The sequence below is a fragment of the Leptinotarsa decemlineata genome, unplaced genomic scaffold (genome assembly GCF_025532065.1).
Source record: "Leptinotarsa decemlineata unplaced genomic scaffold, Ldec_3_MD MMD2_P_RNA_scaffold_2, whole genome shotgun sequence".
Classification (NCBI taxonomy): Eukaryota; Metazoa; Arthropoda; class Insecta; order Coleoptera; family Chrysomelidae; genus Leptinotarsa; species Leptinotarsa decemlineata.
Genome location: NW_027412529.1, coordinates 20241988 through 20269052, shown reverse-complemented (window position 1 = coordinate 20269052; position 27065 = coordinate 20241988). Strand labels below are relative to the sequence as shown.

Genomic DNA, 27065 nt, shown 5'->3' with positions numbered 1-27065 from the left:
GGAGCCTTCGGGGTACTTTGGTCCTTTTTGAAATTTGAGGATATGTTTTCTGCTGTTAATACTGTTGGGGTAGGTTAGGTTAGGTTAGGTGAACTGTTTGCTTTTTCTTCTATGTTGTCTTCTCTTTCTAGGTCTTCAATTCCGTAACTATTTTCGTCAACGTATAACTTATTTCCTTTTATGAAGCATTTACTATATTTCCCTTCCTGTTTAGCAAGAAGGAGATGTTTTTTTAGAATTTTATTTTCTTTTCTTTGAGCTAGTGTTAAGTCGTTTGCAATGGATATATTTGTCCCTTTTAGCTTGTTACAATTTTTTATTATTTGTTTTTTCTTCAAGTCAGAAATAAACTCGATTTTCACTGGGCAATTGTCCGACTTTCCCAATGAATAAACGTCGCTGATATCACTTTGCTTGACTTCAATTTCAAGTAATTCTTGGAGATCTTTGGTCAGATTTTCTGCAGTCACCTCTTCGCGTTTTTTATTCAGACCAAAAATTATAATATTTTTTTTGTTCTGGGCTCGTTTGAGATGTTCCACTTCCTTCTTCAAATAAATGTTTTCTTTCTCTAGTTTGGACACGGCACTCTTTAGTTCTTGTATTGTTAGTTGTAGGCGTGTTTCACTTGCTTCGATACAGTTTTTCAGTTCCGTGCGATTTTTTAAAATTTCTTCATATGTTTTTTCGATCCGTTGCAAAATTTCAGCCATATTTCCTGGCCTATGATGTTTGAAAGTGCGAGCACCTTTATCAGTGATAAAAATATATGTTCTCAGTTATCAGTGAAAGTTTTTTGGCGATTCTGATAGCTCGACGTACCGATTTAATATATTAATACTCACTGGTTGATGGGTATTTTTGAGTTTGCTCTTCAATAGGAACTTTCATTTATGCCGCAAACGTGGAGATCACTTTCCCTTCTTCAATTTGATACCAGTTTCAATTTTTTTTTGATGTACGGGATAGAAAATATGACGAGATATAGTAACTCGTTTTACACTCGACTACTCGATGTGGTTGATTGGTAATTATGGTATATATATATATATATATATATATATATATATATATATATATATATATATATATATATATATATATATATATATATATATATCTCAGACAAGAAATTAAAAATCAAACTCTGTTTTACTTTGCCAAGCTTTCGCTTCTAATGGAAAGCTTCTTCAGGGCCTATAATTTAATGAGTTGTGAATTTTTTTCGCTATTGAATAACATTACAAATCATACTTACAATATAAATGAGTGAAAAACAATAATCGAACATATAAATTGAAGAAAAAAGTTAACATGTATATGATTTTTTTGGTTTGACAAATGTCATACCCTCACATAAATGTCATTTTTCAATGGGTATGATGATTTCATAATTTTGCATCTGAAGAAAGAGTTATTGATTGATACAATTTTCATTATTATTATGTTTTTTATGTAGTTTCAGTAAGTTACTGTATATACTGCTGAGATTATCAATGTCAGTTTTATCATTCATACAATCAGAAGACTTATTAATTCCAACCATTTCAAGAAAAAGGCGTTTGGAGATATTTTTTTCTGTATGTAAAATTTCTATATTAGAGTATGTCATGTTTCTATAGAATGTAATGCACATGATTATTTATCAAGCTTTATATCACTTTTATGTGAAGTTATTCTGTCATTGAGAATTCTAGATGTTGTTCCAATATAATCCAAGTTACAACTACTGTTACAAGGAATGTTATAAATCACATTTGACTTTTTTGTAGTATCCGTTTTACTTTTATGTATACATATGCATATATATGAACGAAAATATAACCTCTTATCAAATGGCAGGATTTAATTTCTGACCATGCTACAGAGAAATCGCAACATGAGCAGGCCTTGCTCTTTCTTGCTTGAAGAAACAAAATTCAACAATTTTGTATCATTTTATTATTAGTTACAAGCGAACCACCCCAGCTCCGCACGGGTGCAATACTGCTAATCATAAAGTGCTATAGGAAAAACTCGGCCTACGACACGCCGTTTATAGGAACGCGCCCCCGGTCGGTACCGTCGCAACCGCTATGTCCCTGCATTTCAAATATGTGATATTTTCAAAAATATTCATTTGAATCACATGCTATGAAGGGTCATATTGATCTATATTGAATGGACAATGGATTAGAGGAACTCAATTGGATAAGGATTTATGCTGTATTTCTCAAAATCGCTTTGTCAAAAATGTAACGATATGAAATGGTTATTGTGAGTTATTCCTGAGAGATAGACATATACAATTGCGGACTTGTTTGTAGACCTTTTCACGGTGTTCAATACTGTAGTACATTATTTTGATCTCTCGTAGGGTTCAGCCAGCGTAAACGCAAAAAAATTTGTTTATTAACGATACCACATTAGAAACCTCTAAAATGATCAGTGTTTCTCTACTTTATTATGCATGTCATATAGATATACCTTCTTCTTGAATCACTCTATTCATTTAAACAACCCACATCAAAATCCGTTGTTGAAGATCTAAGCATACATAGGGACAGACAGCGGTAAGCGACTTTGTTTTATACTATTGTTACGTTTTTTCCCGCGGATTCACCAAAAATTGGCTACACTGTGTACAATAATCAAACCATACTTCATTTTCACTGTTAATACAACAAAAAACTTCAACTGTTGCATTATTTTTTTTCAGGGGATGATTCACAACACTACCCATTTCTCTGAGGTTGTTCGCCCCGAACAACATTCCAAGTGGAAACTTAAAGACCCATGTAAGGACTCAGTCCCTCTATGTGGACAAAGTTAGACTTAATCCTATGTGACAATTGGATTCTGTTCACCAGATCGTTTATCTTTTCGGTTACCAAGTGAAATCCTTGCCGTGGTCTCTGCAATCTGTGACATACACATTTCCGACGTTGTGGTTGGTAGAGCCATACTGCATCGCCTTCCTTGGAACTCTCCGGCAGCGACGTTCTGTCAGATCTCATATTCATCCTGTCACTGAAAAACTGAAATTTGGATCTGGCAAATTTGTGTACGATTTACAGTGTCTCCTTCAGGTCATTTACATACTCTGAAAGAGGTATCTCTTGAGATTCATCGGGTGGACTGCCACATATTACATATATTGGAAGTTATAGTTCGCGACCAGTTAACAATATGGATGGTATGTAACCTGTCACGTCATATTAGGAGCTTCTGTATACCAACTGGAAGGGGGGAACCAATTCATCCCAGTCGTACTGTGGGCGAGAAGCAGTTGTTCTTGTCTTCTTTATTCCCAACAAAATCATCATTTTCTTTTATGAATCCGACTCGAAGTTGCAGTCCTGGTCCGAGTGTTTCTGCTGTGGTACTCCGTGTTTGGCGATTACGTTATGCAACAGGACTTCTACTGCCGTTTTAGTCTCTTGGTTTGGTGAGGCTACTACTTCAGGTCATTCAGAGAAATAATCCTTCACAACCATAGAGTACTTGTTACCGGATGTGGTCATAGGGAGTGGTTCTAAAATGTCAACTGCGATTCTCTCGAAAGGCACTTGCTGGGGCACTGCTTCAACTTTTCTTTTTGCCTTGTCTTCGGAGCCTTTCTTGAAGAGCACAGGTCACAACGCTCACACCACTCTTTCACGTCTCGCTGGCAATTGACCCAATAGCACCTCTCACGCACTCACGCAGTTTCTATTCACTACGAAAAGCCCTCCCGTGCGACCATCGTGGTGCTGTTCTGGTATTTTCGCGATTCACGTCTTTGTATGTTACTCCAATCGGGCCTTTCCATTTACGAGTAGGTAGGTCATCACGAATGCACATGGATTTCCACTGAAATCAGTAGCCCTTTTCTACTGACCGTGCTTGGAGATCTCTTGCCATTCCGGCCTCTCTCCTTCGTCAATCCATTTCTGTATAGTTTTCAAGACCGGATCCTACTTCTGCACTACGATATCTTGCCCCGTCATAAAAATAGTGTCAGCCTCGGAGGCTAGTAATGACCGTACCACACCATGGTCAGGTGATTTCTCAGAATTTCTGTCCGGATACCTGAACAAGGAACCCTCATAGGTTGCTTCTTTTCGTGTCTCAAGAAACCCAAAGCAGCGGGAGGTACGTGAACTCATCTTCCTATCTATCAGAGCTGTCCATTACGGAGTTTCTGCCCGCTACCTTGTCAAGGCTAATGGAAAATTCTCCTGGTAGCTGGGTATCCTTGTCCTCCTGACATTGATAAAAGTTACATCCGGATGTCAGATATGGTAACCCCTCCAAGCTTAACCATCGACTGCTTTTTCCAATCCCTCCTTTGTTTCCTGAATTACTTTATGAAATTCTTCTTGAATGGATTCCTATACCTCCCGTTCACTTCAGAAGTTTTTGAATCCTCAAATAAGTGAAAGTACATTCCATTGTCTTATAATTTCTATTATTCATTCTGGTTCAGAATAGAAGGTATCTCGTTACTTATGTAAAATTTCGTATTCAGAAAACGTTTCTTATTTCACAAAAAAAAATTATTTTTTATTCTTGGTAATTTTTTTTCTATAAATGCAATGGTGAATAATTCAATTTAATCAAATAATGTAAAAGATCAGTGTATACAACTTATCAATGTTAATTTTCGTTTTTATTTCATAAATTGTAATATACTTCTGCGGTTTGTAATACATCTAACTAATGAGGGAGGCACTACAGAAATGCAATTTAATTCTTTAAAAATAATGAAGACTGCTCACTTGAACGTTCGATCAATATTTACTGGATTCTATCAATTTTCAGACTTGGTGCAGAACATGAACTTTGATATACTTGCTATAACTGAAAGTAGATTGTCTGATGATGTGGCATCGGATGCAATCATGCTACCTGGATATAATTTATTGAGAAAGGATAAAAACCGTTCTGGAGGAGGGGTTGCTCTTTATTTTAAAAGCCACATTAAGTGTCATCTAATAAATATAGTTGTTGAATTATCCAATAAACTCTGTGAACATTTATGGTTTGAATTTAAGATTAACAAAACCAATGTCATTTTGGTCATTATATGTATGTAGACCACTTGAAAATAATTCAATTATAGACTTTGTTAGGGATATGGACAATATTTTAAATGATTTTATTCCATCTACCGACCATGTCATTCGTGTTGGGGACTTCAACCATGATTTGAGTCGTATAGCAAATTCTATGATAAACGAACCAACGAGAATTGACGGTAGGGGCATGCACAACTCTTGATAACATCTTTATTTCTGATGAAAATATGGTATTGGAGGCAGAAACAGTTAATGCTGATTTAATATCAGATCACAAATTAGTTTTTTGTGGACTTGATTTTGAAATACAACAAATTAATGTCAATTTTGTTACATTTAGGGATTATGTTGATTTCAATGCGATATAATGCATTCAATCTCTGCAAACGTTACCATGGCATGAGTTCTTAGCAGGAAATGATGTCAATAGAAAAATTGAAATATTCAATGGGTTCTTATTTCATGTATTCGACTAGGTACTATGCACCTAAAAGGACAGTTAAAGTTACTAAACCAAAAGCTCCGTGGATGACTCAAAATATTAAAATTTTAATGTCACAAAGAAATAATGCTTTGAACAAGTATAAAAGAACAAGAACCCATCAAGACTGGGAAAGATATAAACTATTGCGCAACTTCATCCTCTCCTCGATAAGAAACGAAAAATGAGCATAATTGAATAGTTTTCGTAGAGTCAACGATAGTAGGAAAGTTTGGAATACTTTGAGGTCTTTCAAAGTTGTGAGAGGTAAGAATAGTACAATTCCTGAAGAATTATCTGATCCTGAAGTAATAAATAATTATTTTTCTCAATGTTGGGGGGAATCTAGCGATTCAACTTGTAATGAAGCAATTCAATTCTATGATAGTCATTCTTGTCAGGCGAATAAACCTAAATTTGAATTCAAAATGGCTACCGTTGAACAGATTCATGACATTTTATTTGAGATAAAAAGTACAGCGTACGGTATAGATGATACATCTAAAATCATGTTGAGGTACTGCAGCCCTTTCATTGATCCATTTATAGTTCATCCCATTAATTACAGCATAAAAACAAATCAGTTTCGTGATTTATGGAAAATAGCGATAGGGCGCCCCCTGCCTAAAGTGGCGAATCCAACAAATCTAGCAGACCTTCGTGTAATAAGTATTCTACCATGCCTGTCAAAAGTGATAGAAAAAGTTATGTCTTCCCAAATTTTAGAATATGCTCGAATCAATTCACTAATTCCCTCATGTCAAACTGGATTCCAGAAAAAAATTAGTACATCTAATTCTCTCATTCTGGTTCTAGATACAGTGATTGCTAATTTGGATGAAAGAAACATTAGTGTGTTAACACTTCTAGATTTTTCTAAAGCATTTGATACTATCAATCATAGTCTCTTATATCAAATATTACGGTTTTTCTGATAGTTCACTTCACTATGATTGAGTCATATCTAACGAATCGAAAACAGAAGATAGTATCAAATGAAAGAAACTCTGACTACGTTGAAATAAAAGCGGGAGTACCACAAGAAAGTATTCTCGATCCACTATTTTTCATTATCTATACCGCTGATATTCTAAAATCCATAATCGCTTGCAATGTTCAGGCATATGCCGATGTCACGCAGTTACTAATTAGTTTTCCTAAAGAAAACCTGAATGATGTACAGAATTTGCTGAATGATGATCTTGAACTTATATTAAAAAAGTGCTTCTCATAACTTGAAATTGAATTCGTCCAACTCAAAAATATTAGGTTTCTCACCAAAAACTCAATACGATTTTATACATACAAATTTGGCAGTTGCTATCAATGATGTACCATTAATGGCCATTGAATCGGCGAAAAGCTTGGGTTTGATAATAGACAACGATCTCCGTTTCAAATCTCATGTAAATAGCATTCTCAAAACACTTTCACTTCACTGAAAACTCTTTACAGCAACCGGTTTATTCTCAATGTAAATTTGCGCAAGACTCTGTGTGAAACCCTTGTCCTCTCACAGTTCACGTTTTGTGATTTTCTGTATGATCCTTTTCTTGATAATGAATTCAAATATAAGATTCAAAAGGTTCAGAATTTTTGCGTACGATTCATTTACGGATTACGTCGGTATGACCACGTATCTCAAAAATTAAAAAGTTAGAATGGCTCAATATGTCTTTCGTAGACATGGAAAATCGTAGACGACTTCATCTATCCATGTATGTTTATAAAATGATGAGAAATGAAAATGAATTTAATCGAAGGAGATTACTTCCTAGATCTCATACACATTCTATTAATGTGGACAAGGACTCACTCACGATGCCACATCATTCGACAGCTACTTTCCAGAGGAGCTTTACCTATACTGCTATTAAAAATTTCAATTCTATCCCTATTCAGTACAGGGACTCAAATTTGAGAGCATTTAAAAAGTTTATAAAAGAATCTTCAGTAATGTCTGATTTTTTAGTTAGTATATTTTTGATTTTGTAATTCATAGGGCCATATGGTATTATCGACTCTAGATGAGCATCAGGGGGTTAGATGTAAAAGTAGCCGAAGGCTAAATCTCGCCTCGTGGTGTTCAAGCAAGCATTTTCCTGTATTATTTCTTCGAATTACGTAATAATTTGTAATCTCTACAGAAAACACATTATTATTATTATGTGTTTCCTGACTATTCATCAGCAAGTGTTTGTCTTTCTTCTGTTTTTCCCAAATAGCTAGTAGTGATTCACGATCTTCATTTGGGCGTAATCGTTTTCCCTCTCTACTTCGTTAATCTTCTATATTTTGGCATAATTGTGTGGGTTTACCAATAATTGACTACACTGTACGATAATCGAACTTTGCTTTATTTTCATTGTTGAAACAACAAAACACTATGACTGAAACATCAACTATTATTCAAATGTTCCAAAGGGGAACATTACTTCAGAAGAAAATTCAGAGAAGCTGCATTTATGTTGTCTAACAACGCATTTAGCCAAGCCAGCGTAGAGATACGCAACATATGGAAACCCTCAATCAAGTGGAAAACGGCTAACTCCCGCCAATCGGTCAGTTAAATACCTGACGCCCAAAGGAACTTCCTTCAGCAGTACTGGATGCACTTCTCTTAAAAATTGAACGTATGCCCCACCATTTAATCGAGGAGATAGAAAATGAGGCTCAATTAAATCATCCCCACACGTTAAGAGAAAACTGTTCTTGATGGTTAGTTCCGACAATAGCGTGAGTGTTTTCATCAGCCCATATGTGGTAATTATGAATATTGATAATCTTGTCTCGAAAAAAACTACATTCATCTGTGAATTCTATCGTCTTCAGAAAGTCACAATTTCTTCTAATCAGTTCCAGCATACAATTGCAAAATTCAAGACGGTTCGGAAAGTCTCGCGGTAACAGTGCCTGTACTCTTTGCAGATGGTAGGGGTATGAGAGTTGTTCCTTTAAAATTCGAAATACCATCATATGATCAACATTTAGCTGGACAGCAATCTTTCTAGTACTGGTAGTAGGTTGTTCTTCAATCAAATTAAGTACTGCTTCCTCAAGCTATGGTGTTCGTACTTTTCGATGGCGACCACAATCCTGCGTTCTTTTGTCGAATGAACCATATTCTCGTAATCGTTGATAAAGTCGAGCAAATATTCTATGTGAAGGATGCTGCCGTTGAGGATACATTTCAGCATATCTTTCAGAAGCTTCTAACCCATTCCCTTGCGACAGACCGTAAACGTAATGCATATCAGCCATTTCCTCATTTGTGTATGCCATTTTAATAACAAGTGAATTGTTAAACTAACAAATTGAGAACAGAACAACAACACACAATTAGTATTATTTCAATTTCAAAAATTCACAAAGTGACAGCGTCATACTAATTCAATTGTCACTATCGCTAATAGCGACCTACTAGATAGATTAGTTTCGTATTTTCGCATTTATGACGATGTATCCCTGTAGTTGTTCGTAATAGTATATTATGCAACGATCATGTAATGATGGTTATTAAGACACGAGCATTAACCGGGATACGAAACGAGCCGAAGGCGAGTTTTGTATGGTATATGCGAGTGTATTAATAACCATTACATGAGAGTTGCATACGCTATTTTTTCTAAACCCTATAAATAATGAAAAACTATAAATATTATATTTGTATCGAACACATTTACAGTAATTAACTCATATTTAAAAAAAAAACACAAACTTAATGGTATTATCATGGATATATGAAAACTATAAAGATTCTAATTATATTTATATTGAATATAACAACTGTAATTAATCTGATCTTTTAAGAATATTGGAGTCGATGATATTCCTTCTATATCGCTGTTTCCAGACATTTTGATAGTATAGGTAGGTGATATGAAAACTGATTTTGACAAATAAAGCAATTAGTTACTTAGGTTAGAATCTAGGACAAACAAAGGAACAGGATTCTTGATTGAAAAATTATGGGTTTCTATTGGTTGATAATCTGTATCGTTATGAAAAATCTGTATCATAATGAAAAGGATTATGGTCATATAAGTGTATTGTTAGAGTACGGGTGTAGAAAAAATAATTTTTTGCTATGAACTGATTTATTTTGGGCAAAAAAACCCAAGAAAAATTTTTTGTTTAGAATGAAACAGGCTATTGGAAATAAATTTTTAGATGGTAAACAAATAATAAGACAAAAAGTTACATTGGAAATAAACTTTAGGGGTTGCGTTTTCCACCCCTTACAACCATGGGGTAAACCAAATAAATTTCTGGGTAAGTGTCTTTTTGGTATTACAAAACGTCAGGTTAATTTCAATATTGTAACTTCTTAAGTGCTTGTGAAAAAAATTGTTATACAAATTTTATGTACCCCCTTTAAGGGGATGTATCTTAACAAGGGATGCTCCAATGAAATTTCTTTATATGAAAGATCCTATCCTAAATGTTTTACACTTATTTAGTTACACCCTGTATTATTCAAGGATCATGTAATGATTGTTATTAATATACGAGCATTAACCGGGATATGTAATTACTCGTATTTCTTTAAAAAATTCTTCAATGATATCACTTCGGGTGTTATCATAGATATAGGAAAAATATAAACATTCTATTTATATTGATATTGAACTCAATAATTGTAATTATTCCGATTCCTCAAGAATATCAAAGTTATTCATTTCTCAGTTTGAAAAGTTCATTCACTGACCTGGAAGTGAAAGGAATATTTACATATATTCAATAACTGCTAATCTCTATGTTGGGTTGGGTTGGCTTAGGTTCTAAGGTAGTGGGTTTATTCGACCCTCCACTGCAACCCGCAAGAGTTTATAGTGGCTAACACCTATTCACACTCGACCAAATAAACCCAGCTTCTCAACGAAGCCGATTAGTTTGTTTGGTGAGTGGACTTTCACGTCAGATGGTAAGAGTACGGCTCTTCCGAACTGTAAAAACCTGATTTGGTCCCCAGCAGGGCAGGCACAAAGCATGTCCTCTACTGTTCCTTCTGCTGTTTCAACAGAGGCGACACACACTGTCTTGCGGCAGTTCGAGTCTCTGCATATGATGATTCAAATGACAGTGACCTGTAAGAAGGCCTGTTAGATATCGTACTTCACCTCTTCTGTAGTTCAACAACTGTTTGTTACGAAGCTTCAAAGGGCGAATAAACGCCTTTGAGTGCGCCAATCCTGGAAGATTCTGCCAGAAATTCATAAATCTTCTTGCCATCCAGTTGTTCAATCTTTGTTTGGTGAAGCCTAAAGCGATGAAAATGACGGGTTTTGGTCCGATGAAGCTGCTTGCAGCATCATGCTTTGCAGGGGTATCAGCAGCCTCATTGCCTCTCAACCCAGTATGGCTAGAAATCCAGACCAGAGACAGTCTGTTTAGTCTTTCTATCGGAAAGAGTCGTTTTTGGCAATTTGCTACCAATTTAGACATTGCTCGGTAGGAGGCAAAAGCTTTCAACGCCGCTTGACTGTCCGAAAATATTTTTATTGACTTGTGTATGAAGTGGGATTCTTCCAATCCCTCCGCACACAATTCAATAGGATAAATTTCTGCTTGAAATACAGTCGTATAGGTTCCTAGGCAGGTTTGTATCTCTGTCCTGGGTCTGCGACCGAAAACACCTGCACCAGAACCGGAAGGTATTTTTGATCCATCTGTAAACCAGCAACTATCTGCTCTCAATATTTCCTTCTTCGGAAGAATCCAGTTCTCTTCACTCGGTAACAGAACGTTATGAGGCAGTTCATAGTTGACAGTTGGAGGCATGAAGTCAGAGGTCATTTCCAGAATACCGTGACTTCCAGTGTCAACCAACAGTCTGTTGCACTCTTCATTAAATTGATTTGTGCAATTGGCAATGTGTGCAAGTCTATATGCAGTCCATCTAGCCTGCTCTCCAGAAAAATGTTAGAGGAGGAGGAGGTAGATCTAGAAGGATCTCATTGGCCGCGTGGAGTGACGGTGTGGTACTAATGGCACCAGTGATGACCATACAAGCCTGTACCTGTAAGACAGGCTTATCTGGTCATCTCAATGCAATTCAATATTGTATTGGAAATGCTGATTTCATTTTGAACCGAATTTTCAATGTAGCCTTTCGCCACTGAATTAGTTTTCCAGTCACCATGACGTTTCGATGCAGTAATATCACAACCGCCATCAACTAATACGGTTGCAGGTGTCCTTCGAAAACAATGCCCTGTACATGAATTCGAATCAGGCAGATTTTGATATGTTACTTTTTGCTTCCCTGAGTCAAATTTCTCCATATCAATGTTTTGAATTTTGTATATTCTAAGAAAATTTAATACCTAGTGATTTTGACAAATGAAATAATTAGATAGGGACCTAGGACAAACGTCAAATGCATACCATGCTTGATTGGAAAATTATGGATCTCTATTGATTGCAAATCTGTATCATAATGAATCTCATTATGAAACGGGTTATGGGCATATAAGTGTATTATTATAGTACGGGTGTAGAAAAAAATAGATTAAACTCGTAAGACAGCGAGGATTTGTGTGATCACAACCGGACAACAAATAGCTTCGAAATTTTGGCCACCTATAGTCTATACGAAGTCAATCCGAAAAGCTAAATAAGAGAGTAGTGTAACTACACCACGCCGCCCATGTCATAAAAAGAAACTGCCGACTTTCGGTAGCTATTTAGTTCCCATGCCATTCGTATTGACCTCGTATTTACATACCTCTGGATTGAATATGAGCTTGTATCTAATATAGATACCGTGTCCTTGAAATTTATATTTTTGTTTCTCGTTTCGGTTAAATAACTGATTTATTATTTTGGAATCAATTGAAAGACATATTTACATCAACGTAGATATTAGTTGGCAAATTGGTTGAATCAAGATGATGTAATTATTTATTTATATTACGAAAAATATACAAGGTGTCCCTGGACTTCCTCTTTTCCTCTCGGGAATGTATAGATGGGGTCAAAATATCACCAGTACTTCATATAACTTTTTTTCCTAAAAGTCTTCGTAACCAAGTTACGGGCCCTCGAAGTTACACAATGAAAAATGTTTTTCTTTGATAACTTTTCAAGTGAATATTCAAAATCATCCAAATTTTGGTAATTGACTAAACAAATGAATTCCGTCGATGAGCTTTCATGCAGGAGTCAGTTGTTTTGCTACAAAGTCAAGAACGGACTACCCCCGATGGTCCACACCCCAAAACTTTGAAATGACAGATATTTTTCAATATTTTTCAACAAAATAAGGTTACTTGGACAATTTTATGAATAAAAGTACTCGTGTGGAAAGTCGATCGGAGCAACGAGTCTTGATAAAAATGTAGTTCTACTCGACGACATCAAACCCGCTCGTCCACCATTATTTGAAATGAATAATTATCAAAGCAGAAATAATAATGATAACGTTAATTCAACAACATTCATAACAGGAATAATACAAAGTATGCTAAATATGCTAAAAATGAAGTCGTAAACAAAAAGTACAGTACCTATATGGAAGTTTAAGTCACAATTGTGATAGCAGATATTTTTTCAAAAGAAATATCAAGTTCTGTAGATTCGTGGTGTTTTTAAACTAACAAGCTACTCTACTATGAAATATCGAATTCATTCCATATTTTGTATGTACATAATACGTGTGGAATAATCACGTTTCGTGTTGATCAGTTATCTGAATCTCATGAAACTCAACATTCGAATGTTTCAAATTCTTCTTCACAGCTAAACTGTTGAGGAGTTTCACTGATAATTATAATTTTATGGGAGAAATTCTTTAACACGAATCTAAATTTAGCTGAAAAAACGCACATCGGAAAAAATATTTACTATACTAATAAAAAGCAAACGAATGAACTACAAAAACGGCTGCACATGATCAGGTGAAAAATATCCAGGGAATAATTATGTTCCATTTCTTTCACAGATGTTGACAAAAAACCTTTTAGAAAGTTTTGATAAAAAATGAGAAAATGGAATGCGATTTTGTTTTGTTGAGTGGTGCGTTGTCATATGACTATCATTGTATTGTCAATATTCTATAGGATATTTTGAATTTTTTTGATATGGCCGAACAGTTTACATTCAATGAATATGCAGATATGCATGTACTTTATGGACTAACATTTTGTAATGCTGCTGTATTCCGAGCATTTTCCCAATCGAACGGTACCGTCAAGAGAAACATTCGAGCGTGTCGATCGCAGCTTGAGGGAGACAGGTATGTAATAATTGATAATTGATTTGAGCACGTTGTTTTATTTCGATATTATTGTAGGTACAGTTTTGCCAAAACGAGGTGGTGAGGGCGCTCCTAGGACTGTACGTACCGTTGTATTGGAGGAAAATATTTTGGAAGCCGTCGCTGATGATCCTTCAATGAGCATCAGAAATCTATCAGAACAGTTCCATACATCCAAGTCCACTATTCATAGAATAATTAGGGAACAACTGCTCCACCCATTTCACATCCAGAAGGTACATGCCATGACACCTCAAGATTTTCCAGCACTACTGGAATATGCCAATTGGTTCATGGATAGGCAAAGAGAGGATATGACTTTTATTAATCGAGTTTTATTCACTGATGAAGCAGGTTTCAGTAGAGATGGAGTTATCAACTCTCATAATCTCCATATATGGGCCGAAGAAAATCCCCATGGGATATTGCAAACCAAACACCAACGGAAATTCAACGTGAATGTTTGGGCTGGTATCATAGGAAACCATCTTATAGGACCATTCGTTCTACAGGACCGATTGAATGGAGAACGTTATTTGGAGTTCATTCAGAACGATTTTTATGGACTTTTGGAACATGTTCCATTGCAAACCCGAAGAGATATGTGGTTTATGCATGATGGCGCTCCTCCTCATTTTAGTTTGATTGTGCGTGACCATCTGAACCATATTTTCCACAATAGATGGATTGGTAGAGGTGGGCCATATTCATGGCCATCGCGGTCTCCGGATTTAAATCCATTGGATTTCTTTCTGTGGGGGCATCTAAAAAGCCTTGTTTACGCTACACCTATTCACACAAGAGATGCATTGTTGAATAGAATAACATTACATTGTGAAGCCATACGAAACGACCCTGGAATGCTATTTCAAGTACAGAGAGGGTGTCTTCGCAGACTAAGAAAATGTATAGAGAGAGAAAGTGGTCATATCGAGCAGTTTCTGAAGCGGATTTTTCATTTCTGTTTGCTCTTGAGGCTCTTGAGTTTCGTTAGTTAAACGTGTTTGCATTATAAAAATTCGTTATGAACATTTTACCTATCATTTCCATTTTCCTTAAAAACTAATATTTTCGAATAATGGTAGACATCTCAGGATAAATGTTGTTGAATTAACGTTATTATTATTATTTCTGCTTTGATAATTATTCATTTCAAATAATGGTGGACGAGCGGGTTTGATGTCGTCGAGTGAAACTACATTTTTATCAAGACTCGTTGCTCCGATCGACTTTCCACACGAGTACTTTTATTCATAAAATTGTCCAAGTAACCTTAATTTGTTGAAAAATATTGAAAAATATCTGTCATTTCAAAGTTTTGGGGTGTGGACCATCGGGGGTAGTCCGTTCCTGACTTTGTAGCAAAACAACTGACTCCTGCATGAAAGCTCATCGAAGGAATTCATTTGTTTAGTCAGTTACCAAAATTTGGATGATTTTGAATATTCACTTGAAAAGTTATCAAAGAAAAACATTTTTCATTTTGTAACTTCGAGGGCCCGTTACTTGGTAACGAAGGATTTTAGGAAAAAAAGTTATATGAAGTACTGGTGATATTTTGACCCCATCTATACATTCCCGAGAGGAAAAGAGGAAGTCCAGGGACACCCTGTATATTTAGAATGTGCAATTATGGAGAAGTGCATTTCTGTTTGAATTAGAAAAGAAATGGTTCATTTATGTATTGTGTCAATAACTGATATTATTCTTTATTAGCTTTAACTTTCAAACTTTAACCGCAGGAAACAATTTGAAATACTGAGCTGTAATATGATTTTAATCACTCTTTGTTTCATTGATCATTATGAAATTACCTTTTCGACAATACAGTCGACCTAGTTTTCTTCATCCATTTTTTGTAGCACCTGTTCAATTTTTTGAAGATGAAAAACCGCATCAAAATGGGATTGGATGGTTTGTAATGATTTTGATTAGAATACCGATGAAATCATTATGTTCATTCCACAGAAGACCCGCTAATATTCTTGCATTATATTGCTGGCATTCCTTTCTTCAAAAGATCGAAAGGTTTCAAATCATCATTACTTTTTATGTCTTTTGCGATAGTGTTCGTTTCCGTCCCTCCCTTAATTTTCCTGAAATATACTGGAACTGGCATTGAAATTTGGAAATATGGAGCATTCGTTAGTTTTGGACTTGCTGTGAGTATATTAGTTCACATTTGAATTATTTTCAAAGAAATGTAAAATTTTCAAACAAATCTTACGAGTCGAAGAAAAATTATTGTATTGAATTCATTTGAGAAGTTATTGACAATTGAATAGCTCTTAAATATTCTCCAAATTTTGAAATTCGATTTATAATACCAAAAATTGCTATTATCAGTTTTCAGTGATTGAAAAATAACACATATTTTGAAATATTTGCATTTCTATCTAGATTTGCATTTTTCGGTCACCAGGAAAAATGGAATGCAGAATACAGAAAAAATTGTGGGGTATCATACGTGTTTCTCATTGAATCAATATCGTGTGACAATCGTGAATGAGAAAAACGATTATCAACAATGATATTGATTCATAAATGAAGATAACGCATGTAGCGTTTATTATCAGAATAACTAGAATGGCACGGTGAATAACAAAGAATTTTATCACGATAGAAAACAGGGTATTCACTGGGAGGATTGATAGTTATACCAACAATATCATTGGAAGAATATTCCAATATTTCCAACAAAATCACAATGAAAAGAACAATGTTACAGAAATAATTTTGTGAAGTGATTGTTTTTTAATGTTTTCAATACATGAAAATACTTTTTGGGACAGAAAGTTTATGCCTCTCTACTACTCCATCCTGATACAAAAATGTGGGAATCTTCCAAACAAAGGAAGGAAGTAATCAATTTTAAAATAATAGGTAACTCTATGGATGTATATGTAGATCATGCAAAGAAGTAACTTTCAGACACAAACTGGAAGGAGAAGCCCTCCTGAAACAGCTACTTTCATATAAACATTGAATTACACGAAAGAAAAACTCTTTCGAAAAAAATAGTTTTATATGAACACTGAATTATATAGAAGACACTATTCTCTACTCAGTTTGTATTCCAAACATTCGTTATGGAATAAAATCACACATCGTACACAGGAGTTCTACACTAAATGAATAGTAAAAAATGCACTCACGTAGAACACTGCCATCCTCACTGGTAGACATCGATGTTTCGCCGTAAGACACTTGGCTTCGGGCTCTTCAATACCAATCTGGTTAAGATTATAAGAAAAAATATACAATTCATTCATGAATTACGATTTTTATGTCACGTAATAAGTTAGATCTACATACGTCATCGATGACATCGTAATTACATTCCTTCACCTATTTGATTAAAGCCCAGCCAAAAGGAATCTTGTTTAAATAAAATGTATCGTTTGGAATCCGCAACGATTTACGAGAATTGGAAGTGTTCAAAATAAATTCGTTAAACAATTAGGCCGTGAAAAAAATGATCAATGGGTATCTCTGTTCAGTTTTCTAAAAGAATGTTTTCTGTTATCTCTCACAGATACTAGGAAAATGTTCGATATATCAATAATGCACAAAATATTCAATAATCGTGTCGATTAATGCAAAATTTTTAGATCCTTCAATAGTTGAAAAGTTATTGAAAAACTGAGGTTATTTTACCTTTGAGAAGTATGTGAAATCCAATTTTATTTATAATTGGTTATTGGTTTTTCGTATACTGTTTCTTTAATTTATTCTCATATTCGTTACAAGTGTATTTTTTTTCTTGTTGTCATCGGCTTCGACTACATTGGTCATTAGCCTCGTGTTCTGGGTAGCAATGTTAATAACTCCTTGAGCCACCCAGGAAGCATCGTGGCTATTCGCAGTCCGTCAGCCATTCAACGTTGCAGAATCATCCCAACTTGAACTAGATAATTTTCTGGTTGAATCGGCCGTTAATTGATGAAGATCTATAGTAATTTCAAATAAAGTTTGTGGAGATCAAATCGTAAAGTGTAGTTTATGAAATCAACTAGATAAATTCTCTCGAGAAAAATATCTGGTCGAGGTTGGGATCGAAACTAGCACTAGCACTAGCACTGCCCCAATTCACCGCTGAATATTGTAATGTAGTGTAATGTACTTAGTAAGTGAAGTAAGTAAATTTATTTGATTCAAGTAAATTTATTCAATTCAGATTCATAATCGTCTATGACAGAAGAAAAAAAAATATAGAGATACATAAAATGAAGAAATTATATATTTTTTGAGGACAAAACACAAGCACTATAGAAAAATCCACAAGGCGCCCTAAGAACGGTGCCTGTGTAAAAGTAGTGATTCACATTGAATTTGAATCGCTGGAAAACCGTTCTCAGGAAGTTTATTCCACACAAGCGCAGTTCTCCAAATGAAAGAGTTCTTGAATAGTGAAGTTCCGGGTGTACTGAGATGAACTTCAAAACGATGAGTAGCCACAGTCCGTCGCGTATTTCTGATATGTACAGCTCTTGGTGGAATAAAATGTGCCAAGTCACTTAAACACTTACCGTGAAAGTATCTATAGAAGAGAGACAAATCTCCTACCTTTCCTAGCTGAACTGAAATACGTTATATGCGTGAGTTATGCGTGAGTTTTCATCGTGGAACATTCATGATTCTAACTGAACTGTTACGAATATTGAAAGATGCTGTACAAATTTAATTGAAGAATTAGCAGTCCATAATGAACTTAAGCGTTTTGTTCAGGTGTGAAATAAAAATTACTTTTGTGTTTATTCTTTTTGTATTTCTCGTCGTGCAATAAATGAATAAATGAATTGCAAATTTCCAGAATCACCTTCTTGATTCCACCTAATGAAGTTCTTCATTGTACATTTGTTGTTTCAGTTTGCTGTACTCTAACGCAATGCTACTTATAATGCAATTGACGATAATACAATTTCAAGAATTATTTTTCTGATTCTTCCTAATGAAGTTTTTCATTGTCCTTTTTTTGTTTCAGTTTGCTGTACTCTTCTTGGTAGAATCAGCCATATACGATTACTACGCAGATTTTCCAATATTCCTCTACAAAAATGCTATATCTTTGAGTTCTGCAAGCGAAGAATTGTTTTCAGAAATCATGTCAGAGAGCAAGTTCAAGATTGTACAGTGTCTCATAGCTATTTCTATAGTAATATTTGCCTGTCTGCTCAATCTTCCATTTATAGGAGATGAACAAATCTGGCAATCTGGAATATATATTCTAAATAAGTACTCATATTTATATGAATTGCGATGTATATTTTATACTTTGGATTTTTTATTTTTGTTTTCCTGTGGATTGATAATGATACCGTATATTAATTTCAGTATATACAATACTTATCATATCAAGTTTCAGTATAAATTATTGAATGCTTTCATACTCAAATTGGGTAATGGAGAACGATATCATATTAACGATATTAGATATCAAGAAAGGGTCTTTCGTCAACTGAAATTCTGTATCAGGATGCAACTTCGGATTTCTAAGTGAGTACCTATTTTACATTTATATTTATAGAGCAACGATATCATTAGCGATCAACCGTATAACGTGCAAATTCACCTTTAATTCACTTGGCAACACTGTCACAGATTATTATAGCTCATAAATATAATGAGTGGGTTTTAACTTATGGAAATTGAAATAATTAGTCTTGAGAGTAAGGTGAACAATTCATAACAGAAAGTGTCTGATTCTAATTTTTCAATTAAATATTATTTCAAGCTGGTCGTCATTTCACACCATATTATAAAAATGTTTGCTTGAAACTTTGAATTCTAGTATATCCAGTTATCCTGAGTTAATAACAAATGAACCTTTACACCAAGAACGGGGTTCATTTATGTGAGTTGTAGTGTCCCTTCAACGCCAAACCCTACCAAGAAGATCCACCCCAAGTTATCTCGAAATTTGTTGACTCACATAATCGAAAATGGTGTTTATAGAGCAGGCCAGAGGCATGTAAAACTGGTCTTACAAATCGTGGTTACCTGGTACACTTACTGGAATGAATCTGAATACCTCTGGCCTGAACTTTTGTTATTGAACGGTTGGCTTACTAGTCCTTTCTTATTTTCTTATTCTTGGCTGACCGATACTCTGATTCTTTTCATTTCTCATTCTTTTTATTTCAGTGAAAAGAGTTTTCACAATTTAATGAGCAGTCGAAAGCACAAAAAAACTAATGCTACAAAATACATATGAATGAAATAGCGTCGTAAACAACATATAAGATCAAAATTGAAGGAATTTCTCAAGTGAAATCAGGCTTGTCCTTATCAGCCGTCTTATAAATCAACGCGAGAGCGTGTTTCCCAGGGTAACAATGGACAAGATTATAATATTGTCTGGGTAGGTTAGGTTAGGTCCAAAGTGAGTGGGTCTATTCGATCCTCCACCGCAACCCGCAAGGGTTTATTGTGGCTCACACCTATTCACACTCAGTCAAATAAACCCAGCTTCTTAACGAAGTCGATTAGTTTGTATGGTGAGTGGTCTTTCAGGTCACAATACGGCTCTGCCGAACTCTAAAGACCTGATTCGGTCCCCAGCGGGGCAGGCACAAAGTATATGCTCTGTTAATGAGGTAGTCGGATAGTCAAGTTGCAAGATTTCCACCTTGATACCCACGACAACCTTCTCATACGGGGGTTTTTGAACGTCAGCTACACGTGACGATGCCTTAGATTCAGCCGTGCAGGGCTTTTTTTCCTCTGGTGTTGGTGAATCATCACTTGAGCACAAACGTTTGCTAACCTGCTCATTGGAGATTTGAGAAGCTCTCGCTCCTGAAATAAATTTACAGGGAGGTCAGTTGGAGTCGTAAACTCGACATCCATCTCCTCTATAGACTCGCTCCTGAACTATTGTTTGGCTAAATTGAGTGAAAATTGAGTGAGGTTGTGGTGAGAGTACGCTTCAGGCAGCTGTACAGAGCACTCGAGGTGAACTTACTGCGATACTATAGTTTCTTATAGCATTCAATAAGCGTTTTTGAGTAACATTAAATTTGAACACACTTTTCTTGTGAGTAAGAATATTTTTTCATCAGTGAGTATTTTTCAAAGTAAATCAACCCTTTTTTACGGGCGAGAAAAAGTAGTTTCATTTAGGAGAGTATGATGACTCGGGGGCTCACCATACTTTTTGTTCCTCTTAGGCTATCAATATATGATATCCATAGCCCAAGAGTCACAGAGAGTCCAAATTCACTAAACTTCATAAACCTGATTGATTTGGTAAATTTCCGTACACTTTTCGTGAGTGATGGTGAACACACCTACGAAGAAAACTACTTCGGGGCCGGGTTCCGGAGCCGATAATCCGGAGGCTAACAAACAGCCTAGGCAACCACCCAATAAGGGAAGGGAAAATCCAAACTCCACCGCGACACTCCTGTCAATATCAGGAGTTGCAAAAAGAGCTTGGATACCGACAGTGAATCTTCTACAAAGATTTTCCAAAACTATTGGATACATTCTCTGATCCCGGCAGAACTGGGTCATCCATTGCGTTCAACCGCCGAATAAGTACCAAACCCACAATTAGCGTGGTTGAACATGAGGTGGAGTCTATTAAACCAAGAGTAATCGTTTCGGCTGAACAGGAATTGTTCAAATACATATATGATGATAATAGCAATATAGAGAATAACAACTCTATAACACCAACAAATGAGGACAATAGCGATTTGAAGAAGAGCGACACCCAACGTACCGAGTGCACGGAAAAGCCGCATAGCGGAGACCGAGTGCATCTCAGTGCAGAGGGCTGAGCGACCACAAGTCTCTCCCTTTCAGACATTCCAGACCTCACCCATAACAAATACACAGAGGAGATCATAGAAGGCATACATGACGTTCCAAGAGAGGTGGATGCAAATACACTAGAAAACCCACAGATCAATGAATACACTTACTCGCTGGTACGAAGGAACCCAATAAGGATAACACGGATGAACCGGGAAAGAGATGGAGTATGAAAATACCCCATCAAACTCCGACCCTAACACCCACCCCAATACACTCCAAGAAGAAATGAATAAAATCTCAGTCATCCAGGAAGCTGAGGTTCCTAACACCATAGGACAAATACGATCAGGAACACCAATAGCAACAATATTCAGGACTTATTGTATAGACCAAGGGTAGCCTTGCTTGACTGAACATACCAGCCCATACTGTTGGCCAACTCGAGGCAGAACAAATCTTATGAAAAAACTCCAATGAAGACAAGAATACTACCGAAATGCTGATCACAGCTGAATCAAGATTACTACCCCTGGAAGGTAAGGGAATATCAGAAGCTCTAGCCCAGTAAATATGTAAATTGAGAACCTGAAAAATGTCTATGATAAGATAGCCCTCTTTGAAAAGAGGACTATCGTTTTGCAATATCGAAACGAAGGTAAACCCGGCCGTTAATAATTTTCCATTACTGATTATGTGGCAGAGCCAAATCGATGCTACCAGGAAATACCACAGAGAGTACATCCCAAAGACAAGCAAAAGGCCCCAACCAACCAGTAGGCCCAAAGTAGTTATAAGCAACAAATTCATATCACTGCGCGAAACTGAAAACCCCATTGATATGGAAGTTGACATCTCGATGGATTCCAACAAAAGTAGGAGGAAGCCAAAATACGAAGCCAAAAGGAGTCTGCCTCCAATTGTAGTCAAGGGTATCATACTCATGAACACAACACTCATGAAAGAGTTGAGTTAAGAGTTGAGCAAATTGATGAAAGACTTCTCTAAGATCAGAAACATGTAATATCATGTGTATACCCTTTGGGTGAACAAAACTCATGCGTTTGTCCTCCGGAAGCTGGATTTCGCGCCAAAAATTGAGGATACTGCGAAAGATCTCAAGGAGAGTCATAAATTGGACGCGGTAGCCGTTTATACGCTCAGAACGAACAAACGTCCCCTAAACATGGTTGTCACGACCAAAGTACTCACCCCGAGCTTTCTCAAATGTACCAGACTCTTTTGAGAGTTGAGAAATGATAGTGCCACAGGTGCCTGCGATCGGGTCATACAATAGATTTCAGTGCCAGTAGCCAAGAACAGAACTGGCCCGGTGCGTAAATTGTGGTGGAGATCGCCTCGCAAACTCCCGAGACTGCGGGCGTTTGCTCCTCTATCTCTATTAATATTATATTATAATATCAATACATCGGTGTATACCAGTGAGGGTGACAGTGTTCCAAGTGAGTACAAGGTATTACCATTCATTCAAAGTAGAACTCATGTGAATGATATCTGATTCTTATTCCACAACAAATGTTGTGAAATACAAACTGAGTAGAGAAAAGTATCTTCTGTATAATTCAGTGTTCATATAGAAGTATTTGTTTCGAAAGAATTATTTTCTTTCGTGTAATTCAATGTTTATATGAAAGTAGCTGTTTCAGGAGGACTTTAATTCAGTTTGTGTCTGAAAGTTACTTCTTTGCATGATCTACACATTCATGTATAGAGTTTCAAATTGATTACTTCCTTCCTTTCTTTGGAAGATTCTCTCATCCCTTTTTTTTGTATCAGATGGAGTACTAGAACGCCAAAAACTTTCTTTCCCAAAAAAATAAATAACTCCTAAAAATATAACCCCTTCAATTAAAATAAGATTCCTCTTGGCTGGGATTAAATCAAATAGGTGAATGAATGTCATTACGATGTCATCGATGACATAAGCAGATCAAGCTTATTCCGTGACATTCAAAATCGTAATTCATGAATGAAGTGTGTGTATTTTCTATAATGTTATCCAATGTTATTTGTTACTGAAGAGCCTTAGGGCAAGTGTCTTAAGGCGAAACATCGGTGTATACCAGTGAGGGTGACAGTGTTCCATGTGAGTACAATTTATTACCATTCATTCAAAGTAGAACTCATGTGAATGATATCTGATTCTTATTCCACAACAAATGTTTGAAATACAAACTGAGTAGAGAAAAGTATCTTCTGTATAATTCAGTGTTCATATAGAAGTATTTGTTTCGAAAGAATTTTTCCTTTCGTGTAATTCAACGTTTATATGAAAGTAGCTGTTTCAGGAGGACTTTCTTTCAGTTTGTATCTGAAAGTTATTTCTTTGCATGATCCACACATTCATGTATAGAGTTTCAAATTGATTACTTCCTTCCTTTCTTTGGAAGATTCTCTCATCCTCCCTTTTTTTCTGTATCAGATGGAGTAGTAGAAAGCCAAAAACTTTCTTTCCCAAAAAATTAATCACTCCTAAAAATATAACCCCTTCAATTCAACGTATATTATTTCGCATTATCAGATGCTCCATGATGAGCAGATTTCAACAAAGTATAAAGCATATGGTCTGAAGCTTATGGTTCGGGAGCTACAAATTATTTGAATTGAAAACGAGCCAACCAGTTTAACTTTTGAAACAATGATTTTCAGGAAAAATTAAAAAACAGGTCAATAATTACAGGAGACCACATTTTGAAATATTCGTTCTAGAGACAAATATGGGAGCCATTAATCAAAAAAAGTGATATTTTTTTTATTCTTGAATCAAAATCTAATGACTAGAAAATGAGAAGAAAAAAATGTTCAATAGTTCATGGTCACAAACGTTTTCATAACTTCCCATACAATGGTACAAACGAGCTTCCATTGCCGCCCTCACTTGATTGAGAATTTCGGGAGTTATTTCTCTGCAATGCCTCATGATATTCTCTCTCAAATCTTCTAATGTTGATGATTCCATCTCATACACTTTATACTTCAAATGACCCCATAGAAAGAAATCTACAGAAATGAGATACGGAGACCTTCATAGCCATTGTGTAGGACCTCTTCTGCCAATCCAGCGACCAGGAAAATTATCATCCAAAAATTGTCGCACTGGAGCTGCATTATGAGGAGGTGTACTATCCTGCTGAAAAACTATTTCGTTTTCGATTTCGTTTCGATTTCGGTATTATTCGATTCTCCAATATATCGAAATATTTATCACTAGTCAAATTATCATCGATAAAAAAGGTCCTATGATGTGGTGACCTAAAATTCCTGCCCAAACATTCAGTTTTTGAGGTCTTCGAGTATGAACTTGACGGTGAGAATTTGTATCGCTCCAATATAGAAAATTTTGCCGATTTACCTCTCTATTCAAACTAATCGTACATTCATCCAAAAAACAAATTTTATACAAGAAATTCTGATGCAAGTTGATCCGTATAGTAAGAGATTGCAAATTTTCCATTAGTCCAACGTCCAACTTTTTATTGTTAACATAGCCAGTTTCCATAAATTTGTTAAATAATTCCGAAACGTATTTGTATTGTACATTTCTGAAAAACTAATTAATAATTTGTAGCTCCCTAACAATAAGCTTCAGACCATATGTTTTATACTTTGTTGAAATCTGCTCATCATGGAGCATCTGATAATGCCTAACAATATAGTGTGATCCATTTAAAAAATGGTGACATGCTCTGGGGGTGCGATAGGGAAAGTAACATCAAATGTGAATATGTCAAAATGTGTTCCTCTGTATACTATGGTTGACGTGTTTTTTTATTTTTCCTGCTACTGATTGTACCCAAAGTTATTCAGGGCGGCTCGTTTAAATGGAATGCACTGTATAATACGATAATATAATATACATGACCGTTATAAATTTCTTTTCTATCACCATGTTTATTTGGCACAATTGGACGATTGGCAAAATGATTACTGAAACTTCGCTGTTTAGAGGGCTTTTGTTATGCTTGTTCACTTCTTCAATAGTTTATCAATTGTTTCCACTCATTGTGGACTTATTTTACGTTTTGAGTAACTGAGCCTTTCGCTTTCTAAGTTATGAATAGAACGTACATTATCCTCATCAAAAGTAACGTATTGTGGATAAAAAACAACTAATTAAATATATATATATATATATATATATATATATATATATATATATATATATATATATATATATATTATATATATATATATATATATATATATATATATATATATATATATATATATATTATATATATTATATATAATATATATATAACCCCTTCAATTCAACTAATTTAAATTGACAAACATATCTTGATATATGGCATATATAGCATATACTTGATGGAAATTCAACTAACATTTTTTCATGAGATTTTCACTGAATAGATCACAAAACCGCAACACGTAAGTATGTATTAGGACGGCTGAGGAAGCTATTGTATAGCGAAACTCGTGTTGAGGTTAAGTAAACTGTTTAGTCAAAATCTGACAATAAATCGTTATTTGAATAATGTAAAATACACATGTCTCTTCGAGTATTCTATAATTATTGACTCATTTATGGAATGTTATCAAATTGTGATACAAAAACTTTTTTCAGGATTTCTGACGTTGGATGTTTTCCTATTCGCTGTCAAATAATCCCGTTAACTACTTTTGGAATATCCATTTTTGTCTGCAGTTATTTTTTCATCAACTCGGTAAGAGAAATATGTATTTATTCTCCTTGTGATATAACTGACAATGACATCGAATAAGTTATAAGAAAACACAATTTTTTGACTTACAGAGTTTTAGATGATCTGATAAAGATTGATGAATCAGAGGTGAATTATATGATGGAATCGGTCTATACTTGATGAAAATTTATAACGTTTTCAAAAAACACTTGATTGTGAGATTTTCACTGAAAATTTCTACAATAACGCCATACCTATTTTGTCTCTTTTCCAGAAGTGTCTATACTATAGTATAGATCTGTCTATACAGGCGTGTCCATAGTATAGTATAGACACGCCTATATGGCAGGTGTAATTAAACTTCTCTAATATCCAAACTATCGACAATTTATTATCCGGCCATGGTAGTAGCAAAAGTGTATTCTAAATTAAGAATTGGAAATTCATCTTCCAAAGCCTATTTGATAGTGAATTCATAACCAGCGCACGGACGAACTGAAGTCTTCTTCCTCAACAAAAGGTACAGTCGTACCCCATTCATATATGTGTGATTGATGACTTGTGCTTTTTATGGTAATTCATGATCACTCAAATGAAATGAATAAAACACTTTTGTGCCAAATACCACTGGATTTTTTTTATACTTGATAATGGGATCACACCCGAAACCGGTCGTATAAATAAAAATTTTCCAGTGGTATTTAGACAAAAGTGTTTTTATTCATTTCATTTGAGTACCCCATTCACTTTGATTCATCTTTGATATGATGCCGATTTCCTCTAGACATTCAGTTTTTTTTTTTCAATTTTCTCCTGAATTGTGCTCGGTGTTTCTCTTGGTG

General features: G+C 35.3%; 1 protein-coding gene across 1 annotated transcript in view; it reads left to right on the top strand.

Annotated features, from left to right (window-relative positions):
* The first annotated feature begins 18273 nt into the window (after positions 1-18273).
* The window catches only part of LOC141486737 (uncharacterized), a 28262-nt gene continuing 19470 nt past the window's right edge, over positions 18274-27065 (top strand). The window contains exons 1-2 of the mRNA XM_074185244.1: positions 18274-19273; positions 26145-26244. Of these exons, the coding sequence (XP_074041345.1) occupies positions 18729-19273; positions 26145-26244 (645 nt within the window). The 5' untranslated portion in view covers positions 18274-18728. The remainder of the gene's footprint in view (positions 19274-26144; positions 26245-27065) is intronic.